Here is a 10,495-nt window from a genome sequence, read left to right on the forward strand (position 1 = left end):
GGCAAAAACACCCAGCGGGCCGGATAAATGTCCTCGGCGGGCTGCATGTGGCCCGCAGGCCATAGTTTGAGGACGCCTGCTCTAAGCTCAAACCTATGAACCTTGAGTCGACTCCGACTCACAGCGACGGGGTAGCACTGCACCTGTGGGCTTCCCAGGTAACTGCTCTGGAAGAAGAGTCTCAACTCCCGGGTGCTGTAGCTCTTCTGGATGTATACAGTCACCGTTTCCTTGCTCAGAGCTGCTGGTGGTTTGGACTGAACTGCTGACCTTGAGGTTAGCAGCCCAACAGGTTATGAAACGCTATGCCATGAGGGCTCCTTGCGTAGGCCAACAGACAAGGAAAATCACTGTCCACTGAGAAGAGGTCATCTTTTGTCACGTCCTTCCCAATCCTTGCCAATCACACACGCACAGACCCACACATACAAGGGTATGTGCAAAAGCATTGCGACTGTTCTAGTTCACCCATGTATGGGCTTCCTCCATGCAAAACACGTTTAAGGGATTCTCTGTGATCGGGCCTGCAGACAAGTTCGCTCAGCAATACATTTGTCTGAATCTCCTTAAGGTGTTTGCAAAACAACAAACAAACAGGGAGCGGGGTTGATTTTGAGGTCAAGGCTAATTTCAAAATTTTAACAAATCTCAAGTGGACATCTTCCCAGATCAGTGCAGCTTTGCCACACGTTTATGGGAAAGCTGGCCCACATAACAAGAGCTTCTCGGACTATGTGTTCTCAACAAGTGTTTCAAGGCAGGTGGAGAAGACCTCCAAGATGACTCCAGGGCAGAGGGGCGAGCTGCGAAGGTTATGGTGATGGTGTTTTGCGTTCCGGCGGGAGCCATCTTCATACATTCTCTGGAAGGCTGCAGGATGATGGGAGAGGCCTCTGGAGAAGGTTTAAGCAAACAGAAACCTGCCTTGGTGGGAAAAAAGCCAGGGAAGATGCCCAAGGTGTTCCCCATAAGCACCTGCTCGTTCTTTGAGGGGAGCAAGGACTACCTCCTTGGCAAGCTCAGTCCCCCCTTCCTACAGCGCTGATCCGAGCCCTGCAGGCTGCTTTTGGTTCTCCGATCTCGAGAGCACTGAGAAGAAGCACGGTCCGAGTCCCGTGAGGAGATGGTGTACTTGAGGAGGACAGGGTTCTTTGGGGGAAGAATCAGGTGGAAATATCACCTCCAGACGCACGCAGACTCAACAGAGGATTGGCCGAGACGACAGCTTCCCAGCAGTCTGGATCTTTGCTTAACAAGGTTTCTATGACCCTGCAGCAGCTCTGGTTTACCCCGGCGCATTGTTTCTGCAGTGCTACCTGCACGCACATATCTCGTCTCTTTAGCTGGACGGTGGACCTGAAGACAGGATCATGCAAACTGCGAGCAGCTTCCTTATCAATATCAAATGGGATCGCTGGCAGGCCGGGCAGCCACTCAAAAATCCTTTGGACAAATGCTGATAGTTGCATGCCCAAGTCTGGTTTCTAAGTTTTCGACCGTGCACGATGACTTAAGAAATGGGAAATCATTTCTCTTGGGAGATGATCACCCTTACATAGAAATGCAAGAAACTGGCCTTCCCAGGTACTAGATTATTTCCAGATAGTAGGAAGCAAGCAGGTCTCCTTCAAGAGACGTCAATGATCGAAGACTAAAAACCCGAAAGCCAAACCTGTCCCCGGTGATCCATTGTGGCTCATGGTGAACCCATGTGTTGTAGACTAGAACGGCTCTAGAAGGTTCTCTTGGTTGTACCTTAATGAAGCAGAGGGCCAGCCTATGTTCTGTGGCCCCACTGAGCTGAGAGAGTTAGAGCTAGGGACAGGTTTTCTGGGAGGCAGAGCCTCCCCACAGAATCCACGGTTCAAATCCACTGAAATGCAAATTCCACCTTCATTTCCCAGAGGACACAGTCAAGCCTGAGAGCCGTCCTTTCAATCACTCGAGTACCAAGCTGGTCAGCCTTTCTGCACACATACACACCCGTTCCCATAGAGACTGCTGGGCCCAAAAGTCCCTCTGAACCAGCCACGGTCGGTTTCTGTTTGATCTTTGTGTCCTGTCTTGTGTTATTCCTGTGCTTTTAGGAAAGCAGGGCAGCTCAGGACCCGTTTCCAGCGGCTGGGGAATGTATCTGGGGTAATGTGTGCGCAGGTCTGAATGTCCGAGAGGGACAGGCACTGGTCTTTGACTCCCTGGCACCGTCCGCCATGCTGCCTCATGAGACAACCACAAGGAGTGGGCTTGGTACTGGGCTGCTAACAGTTCAAAGTCAGTAGTTCGATCCCACCAGATGCTCACGGGAGGGAGATGAGGCCGTCTGCTCCTGTAAAGCTCTAGTCTTGGAAACCCAGCAGGGCAGTTCTGCTCTGCCCCACAGGGTTTGCTCTGAGTCACAGTCGACTGCGTGGCCATGAGCTGGAGTTTTTGAGGTAATCAGGGGACTGGGGTAGAATGAGTTGAACATGCTACAGCCAAAGGAAGGCTGATGGGACTCCTCCACTTGCCCATCAATCGTTCACCAAATTCTAACAACATGTACACCCGAGCTCTCATTCCCGGGGAGCAGTGGCGTGGGCCCTGCCAGCCGAGGACATGTCAGGAAGGGTTTGTTTGTTGGAGAACACTCTTGACCGCTGCTCGTGTAAATCCCCAGCCACCCAGCACGACCTCGCTTTCCTCCTCATTGGCTGCACGCGGCTGTGGTTGGCTGCCACCGAGTTGGTTCTAACCCATAGCGACCCCTGTGCACAGTAGAACGAGGCCTTGCTCGGTCCTGCACCGTCCTCAGAGTAGTTCTTATGCTGGAGCCCATTTGTCACATGCCGATATTTAAATAGAAACTGCAGTGTTACCGGCACTGCCTGATAATAAAATCCTGTTGGGGGAGGTGAGGAGTCAAAATCTTTCTTTAAATGATTTTCATCGCTAACATACGTAGCTGAAAACAGACATACTTATATTACATAAGGTCTATTTTTACGAAAAAGAAACAATAAGAATGTGGGATGTCAACAACATCTCTGTTCCTGAAGCAGGATCAGCATCGGCAACATCAGCATCTCCCGGCCAACTACTTACTGAAAATAGGCATGCAGCCAGTTCTGCTTCTCCGCCGTCTGGATGCTGTAGGGCAGAGAGCCCCCCGCTTTCAAAAGAGGAGTAGGGCAAAATAAGTCAGTGACAATACACGATGAGAGGTAATGAGAGGGTCCCTCCATTACGGGAATGGACAGTCAGCAGTCAGACAGCAACAACCCCAAGCAAACAAAGGGGCACGGCTTCCATGACACAGCTTCTCGAGTCCTGCTTGGCAGGAAAAGACGAAGGCCTGTCCTTGCGCTAGGCTGCTTGCTCCAGGGGGGCTGCTTTCTCAGGGACGCACAGTAAACCGCACGTGGTTACTCTCTGAAAAGAAGCGGGGCTTCCTGAAGCACTCGGGCGGCCACTACCCGCTAGCAGCACAGACCGGAAGGTGCTAGAAAGGACCAGGGACAGGAAGTCTTGCCACTCACTTGCAGGTGAGGCCTCCTAGGCCTCCTGCCTCCTTGTGCACAGGTCTGCTGTTCTGCTCAGGACCAGGACACTTGGACTGGAGGACCAGAGTGAGCACGGGGTCCCCGTTTCCATCCACATCTACACTGTACTGCTTCCAGCTAGACCTCGAATTACTAAAGCACAGCCTGGCCAATGGACTGGGCCAATCACAAAAAGAAGTAAGAGTGCTCCTCAGACATTTTCTTAAAAAAAAAAAAGTTCCCTAGACCTAAGTCCGCAGAGAGGCTAAAGGTTCTGTCCCAGGTGGGACTATCATTAAAAGCCACTTGTCCTTCCTCTTTCCAAGCAGGCAAATTCCACTGTAGCCTCACCAGTGCCTTTAGAAATGCACTGGGAACTTCTCCACAAAAATCTCTAACCAAAGAGGGCCTAGGGGGCTCCCGGAGTGTTGAGAAAGGCCTGGCTCTTTCTGGCTCTTGTTACAAATCATTAAAGCCATATTCAGAACATGGAAATACCGTGTTCCCCCCGCCCCCATCGGAGGCACATGACAATGCCCGCAGCCTAGGAGAGGAACAGAAAGGAGAAGACGAGGGGAAAACAGCGCCACGTTCCCAACTCCCGGCTCAGACCGTAAGTTCTGCCATTCAGGGGCAAGCAATGGGCTCATCCACTCCCCACTCCGTGGAGCCGCTCTGGCCGGGCCACAGCTGGTGTGATCAGCACAAATTGGTCTAATTCAGGCCATTCTGCTTTGAGCAGACAGCAAATGCCAAGCAGACTCCTTTCCAGAGGCACAAGCTATTTAGATCTGTAGTTAATACCCCTTGATGGTGTTATCTCGGGCACCGCTGACTTCCAAATCCAGTGCAGGGTCCAGGACTGGTGTCTGAGAAATGGAGCGCAGGGCCACACGAAGCCTACAAAGTAACCACGGGCCTCTGTGGCGTGGACGAAGCCCGTGGGAGAACAGAGGGACCACTTTGCTTACAACAAAGCTCATCTCGATGCTCAATAGAGGCAGTAGGCCTTCAGTATATCGTACCTAGGGCTCAACTGGGGATGCGCTACACAGTGCCTCAGACACAGCGCCCTCACCTGGGGAGAGGGAGGCACGAGGCGGTGGAGAGCGTGAGAGAAGGTCACAGCTACGCTCTGATGGTCATCTGGGGGTCTTGTTTGAACAAGCTGTTGGTGGCAGAGTTGAGCACAGCCTCAGCGGTCCTGTGGCAGAACAGTCCTGCCGTGGGCTCCGGTCAGCCTTGGGTAGCGAACCCAAAGGGCCCAGCTGGGCAGGGCCATCGCTGGGACCCAGCAGTACTCAGTGGCCCCCATTTTCATCCAGCCCACAGAAACTCACTCACTGCCAAGGGGTCACTACCACCACATTGTACTCCTAGAGGACAGGGCAGAACCGCCCCTGTGGGTTTCTGAGGTCACAACTCTTTACGGGGGTTTGAAAGCCCTGTCTTTCTTCCCAGGAGCAGTCAGTGATTTTGATCTGCTGACCTTGTGGTTAGCAGCCCAATGTGTAACCGCTATATGCCACCAGGGCTCTTGCCCAAAGAAAGGCATCTCCCACTTTCTCACCGATGCTTTGCTCACCCCCAGGAAGGCCGTCTGAGCGCTTGTTTGAGAGTCAGTGGGGCATTGCGCGCACACACACACCCCACCCCCCCACCCTCCGCCTACACTGGGACACCCTCCCACCGTTACCAGGGTATCCTTCTAGGCTTGTCCGCACATTTTCCACGGAAGGGTAGATCTGAAAAGAACAAGACAAAACAAATGCCATGTACCTTGTTGGAGACACAATTTCTTAGGAGGTATTATTTCATTTTGAGAACATGAAAATCTCAATTCAAAACACTTCAAAACTTGGAGAGTACGCTTTAAAAATGTGCTTAAAGGGAGCCTGTCTGATTGAGAAAATTGAACTTCGACTAATTAAATTACAAGAGTATAGTTAGATGGTGGGGCGGCGGGGGGAAAGACACTTCGTTTTGAATATTTTCCCCCTTTAAATGCCAAATGAATACTAGATAAAATGCAAGATTCACTCCTCCTCCACAGGTCTCTAAAGAATTAAGAATGCACCAGTTGGCATCGACCCGATGGCAGTGAGGCTTGAGGATCATTCTGCCCCAACGTCATATTAGACGTTTTAAGGGTTTGGGGCCTGGACCTGATGACCAGAGAAAAGGTATGGTTAGCCCGTGGCTGCGGGGGACCTCCTGATAAGCTGAATGAGTTCACAGACTCATGACGCCCAATGCAGATGCTTATTGACTGTCGCCCCCAACCCCACATCCCTGACTACGGCATCTCTACAGCATCTCCATCACAAAGAGGATCGTACCCTCAAAGGGCAGGTGCCACGGACTGCTGGAAAGACAAGCAAATGTGCCTTGGAAAAAGCAAGCCGGATACTTCTCGGCGACTCGGATGGGGAGATTTCATCTCATATCCTCTGGACATGTTGTCAGGAGAGACCAGTCCCTGGAGAAGGGCAGCAGGGCAGCAGGAAAGAGGGCCCTCGACCAGATGGACTGGCACCGTGGCTGTAACAATGGGCCCGAACAGCAACAATTGTGAGGATGGTACAAGACCAGACGGTAGTTTGATCATTGTACACAGGGTCTCTACGAGTCAGAGGGACTCGATGGCTCCTAGTGACAAAAACAGGACAGAGTAGAACTGCCCCCTGGGGCTTCTGAGACCATAAACCTTTACTAGAGCAGACAGTTGGTGGGTCTGGACCACAGCCCTGGCAGTCAGCAGCCCAATGCACAACTTAACTCTCCAACCACTAGGACTTTACAGACTCCACGAACCCTTGGCCCAGCACTCACCAGATGAAGAGGAACGGCACTTTTCCCTGGGATCCTGCCCGGCTTGCCTAGCGTCATCAGGCTCTCTTTAAACTCAGAAGAGAGCCATTTGGTTTCATCCGCCCCCAAGGAGCCGATGCTGGAAAACTGGCCGACAATGGGCCAACGCTCGGCTTCAGGAAGGGGCGAGGCGTTATCTCTCAGCAGCTGTAAAAGAAATGTATAGTCAAGGCTGTAGCCGCTCAAACCACACGGACCACATGCTGAATGATGAAAACACTGGTGTCCCTGCCTCTGAAAGGCACAATCAGCATGGCAAGGCTCAAAACACGACGATCAAGTTTAGACCCTGTTTTCACCTCTTTGTGAAATATTTCAAATATTAGAAATATTTAAGCGAATAATCGGACTCGAGAAAATTTCTTCTTTCAAAATTCTAGGATTCATAGAGAAAGCAAACACACACACACACACTCCACTTTTAGTAACAACAGCAAGTTAACCATCAACCTGTTTTATGAAATTAGATGTCTGCCTGGGAATCATAGGTGTTTGTTATCCCTAGAAAGTCAAAATACGGTGTGATTTGACTCCTAATATTTAAATGAGGCCTAATACACCTGAGTCTTGGCGGCATGGTGGTTATGTGTTGGACTGCTAGCGTTGAGGTTAGCAGTTTGAAACCACTAGCGGCTCCTGGGGAGAAAAAGGAGACTTTCAACTCATGTAAAGAGTTCCAGTTTGGGAAAGTGACAGGGGCAGTTCTACGCTGTCCTATAGGGTCACTGTGAGTCAGAACTGATTCGATGGAAGTGAATGAATACATTCAGCTTTACTACTTGGACCCCAGTAACAGTGATGGTCAAAAAAGAAAACAGAAACCACTGAAACCTGGATATATAACACCTGTAGAGCCCTGCAGATTATTGATCTGAATCTTCTGCCTTGTGTTTGATACTTAAACAACGGTGAAAAAAAATGGACTCATAGATTATTTGGAAAAGAGATTCCACTTATACTCAAAGTGATTTCATGTATTGAAGTTATATCTTAGAGGCACAAGAGGGGACTTGTCGCAGAAAGGTGAGAAATAAGAGTATGAATGTGTTTGTTTCAAAAAATATTATTTGATAAGGGGATTTATGTCTAGATTATAAAGAACATGCACACTTCAATAATAAAGGAATAACCCAGTTTTAAAATGCGCATAGAATCTGAAGACATTTCTCCAACGGTTTACAGTGAATAAGTACATGATAAGATGTTCAACTTCATTAGCTATCGGGGACTTTCAAATCAAAACCACAGTGGCGTATGACTTCACACTCAGAGATGGCTATCAAAGGTGGACAACAAATCTTGGTGAGGAGGTGATGGGAATGTGAAATTGTGCACATTTTAGAAATGGTTTAGTACTTCCTCAAAAATCGAAGGAATGGGTTACCATGCTGTTGTTAGGTGGCATCGGGTCAGTTCTGAGTCACAGTGACCCTGTGCAGCAGAAGGGTCCTCGCCATCCTCACAATTGCTCGTGTTTGCTGCACCATTGCAGCCACTGCGTCAGTCCGTCTTGTTGAGGGTCTTCCTCTTCTTCACTGCCCCTCTTTTACCAAGCATGATATCCTCATCCAGGGACTGGTCTCCCCTGATACTCCTTACTTCTCAGGAACATTGACGGATCTGTTGTTCTTTTGGCAGTCCGTGGTGCGCTCAATATTCTTCGCCAACACCAGAATTCAAATGCAGTGATACTTCTTCAGTCTTCCTTATTCAACGTCCAGGTTTCACATGTACATGAGGTGATCAAAAATACCATGGCTTGAGTCAGGTGCACCTAAGTCCTCAAAGTAATACCTTTGCGCCTCAACATTTTAAAGAGCTCTTTGTACAGACTTATCCAATGCATTGTTTGATCTCTTGATTGCTATGAGTACCGACTGTGGATACAAGCAAGACGAAATTCTTGACTTCAATCTTTTCTCCATTTGTCATTATGTCACTTCATTGGTCCAGTTGTGAGGATTTTGGTTTTCTTAACATTGAGTTGTAATCCATCCTGAAGGCTGCTATCTTTGATCTTCGCCAGTAAACGCTTCAAGTCATCTTTACTTTCAGCAAGCAAGGTAGTGTCATCTGTGTATTACAATAAAGCTTTCCCGATACCACATTCTTCTTTACATAGTCTAGCTTCTGTGATGATTTGCTCAGCAGACAGATTGAATTAAGTATAGTGAGAGGCTACTATCCTGACACAGAACTTCCCTGATTTTAAACCATGCAGTATTCTCTTGTTCTGCTCACACCTCTTGATCCATGGACAGGTTCCACATAAGCACAGTGAAGTGTTCTGGAATTCTCATTCTTCCCAAGGCAATCCATAGTCTGTTATGATCCAAATGGCCAAACGCCTTTATGTAATCAATAAAACACAAGCAAAGTTCTTTCTGATATTATCTGCCCTAAGCCAAGAGCCATCTGACATCGGCAGTATTATCCTTTGTTCCATGTCCTCTTCTGAATCCAGTTTGAGTTTCTGGCAGCTCCTTGTCTATACTTTGCTGCAAATGCTGTTGAATGATCTTCTGCAATTTTATTTGTATATGATAAGTTTGATATTTCCACATTCTGTTGGGTCATCTTTGTCTGGAATGGGTACAAATATGGATCTCCTCCCATCAGTTGGCAAGGAACTATCTTCCAGATTTCTTGGCTTGGCAAGTGAGCATGCTTCCAATGCTTCATTGGCTGGTTGAAGCAATTCAATTGGTATTGTCAGTTCCTGGAACCTTGTTTTTCACTAATGGTTTCAGTGCAGCTTGTACCTTCCTTCATTACCATTGGTTCTTGGTTATATGCTACCTCCTAAAATGGTGGAATGCTGCCTAGTTCCTTCTGGTATAGTGCCTCATCCTTCCACTTCCATATTAATACTGGAGTCTAGAATGGATATAAATGATACTTAAAATCTAGCATGAAAATTCGAGCCTGGTTTTTGAAGCACACTATCTCAGTGTTCAGATTATACTCATCTTTTGACGGAAGTAGTCTTTGAAATAAAATCTGATATTCGGTAGTATGAAATGCTACTGGTGTCGAGGAATGTTGGCATTGTGTGATATCAGAGGTGTGTGTATATGTGTGTGTGTGCGTTCCATGGGGACAGAAATGTAGCACTTTTAAAGATGATAAAATATTGATAATACTCATCCATTTTAGAGTACCTTAGGTATGAGAATGAAGTTTACATGACTTCAAAAATAATAAATGAGTAATATCCACCTTCATGTCCAACACTAGCTGGTGCATAAAGAGAGGAAGCATTCACAGAACCAAGTCCTTGATGTGGCATGAAGAAGGGGTCAGTGCAGACACAGAGTTCATAAATACAAACACATTTTGTACCGCCTCATCTAACTTGGAGTCCCCTAAATCATATTTCATGCCAGGGCAATGTGTTCTAATTATTTTGATTTTAAAATAATTATTAAGTAAAGACAGCAGAAGATTCTTCATTTCTTGTGCCACAAGCGTTGAAAAGTACCATTTTGGTGCGCCCCCCCCCACCGCCAGCTCCTAAATCGGCTTTGGGTTACAAATCAATTTGGCACTGATTATTCTGGGGACAGGAGGGGGCAATCTTCCCAGTATGCCTCTTATTCTGTAATATTCTCAATACCTGCATTACACTTATAAAATGCTAGGTTAAAAACATTCAAAGGACATTAGCTGGTCAACTGTCCCAAGATGTCCTTAAATGACACCGCTAGATGCCTGAGACGGGTTGTTGTTCTGGGGTTCCCGGCATGGCATGACTGTTTTGGGAGCTTCAGCCAACAATACCGAGCCTTGGTTGGTTCCTTACCAAGAAGGGGACTAACAGGACGTCAGTTGCTACATGCCTGTGCTCTGGACCTTTCAGCTCCCTCACCCAGGAGGAACTTTGTCTAGGCCTGCCTGTTCTCTGAAGTGCCAGGAAGGCCGCTTGTCAGGCCTGCTGTCTCTAATAAAGCACAAGAGGACAGGAGGCTCTTTATTCAAAGAGAAGGGCCTTCTGTTTCAGAGGGAAAAGGAGCAAAGGCTTAAAGAGTCTTGCTTCTCAGCGCCCAGCCTTTCTACAGAAACCCACTGTGTCTCTGCATCTTGTACCAGCCAGAGGACAGTCCCTC

General features: G+C 48.1%; 1 protein-coding gene across 1 annotated transcript in view; it reads right to left on the bottom strand.

Annotated features, from left to right (window-relative positions):
- Window positions 1–10,495, bottom strand: part of TDP1 (tyrosyl-DNA phosphodiesterase 1) — a 68,911-nt gene that overhangs the window by 33,438 nt on the left and 24,978 nt on the right. The window contains exons 9-11 of the mRNA XM_045288138.1: window positions 6,351–6,536; window positions 5,215–5,263; window positions 3,082–3,148 (exon numbers count right to left, since the gene is read on the bottom strand). Of these exons, the coding sequence (XP_045144073.1) occupies window positions 3,082–3,148; window positions 5,215–5,263; window positions 6,351–6,536 (302 nt within the window). The remainder of the gene's footprint in view (window positions 1–3,081; window positions 3,149–5,214; window positions 5,264–6,350; window positions 6,537–10,495) is intronic.

This window comes from Echinops telfairi, unplaced genomic scaffold, assembly GCF_000313985.2.
Source record: "Echinops telfairi isolate 266 unplaced genomic scaffold, ASM31398v2 ScPeMD7_18;HRSCAF=68, whole genome shotgun sequence".
NCBI classification, from domain to species: domain Eukaryota; kingdom Metazoa; phylum Chordata; class Mammalia; order Afrosoricida; family Tenrecidae; genus Echinops; species Echinops telfairi.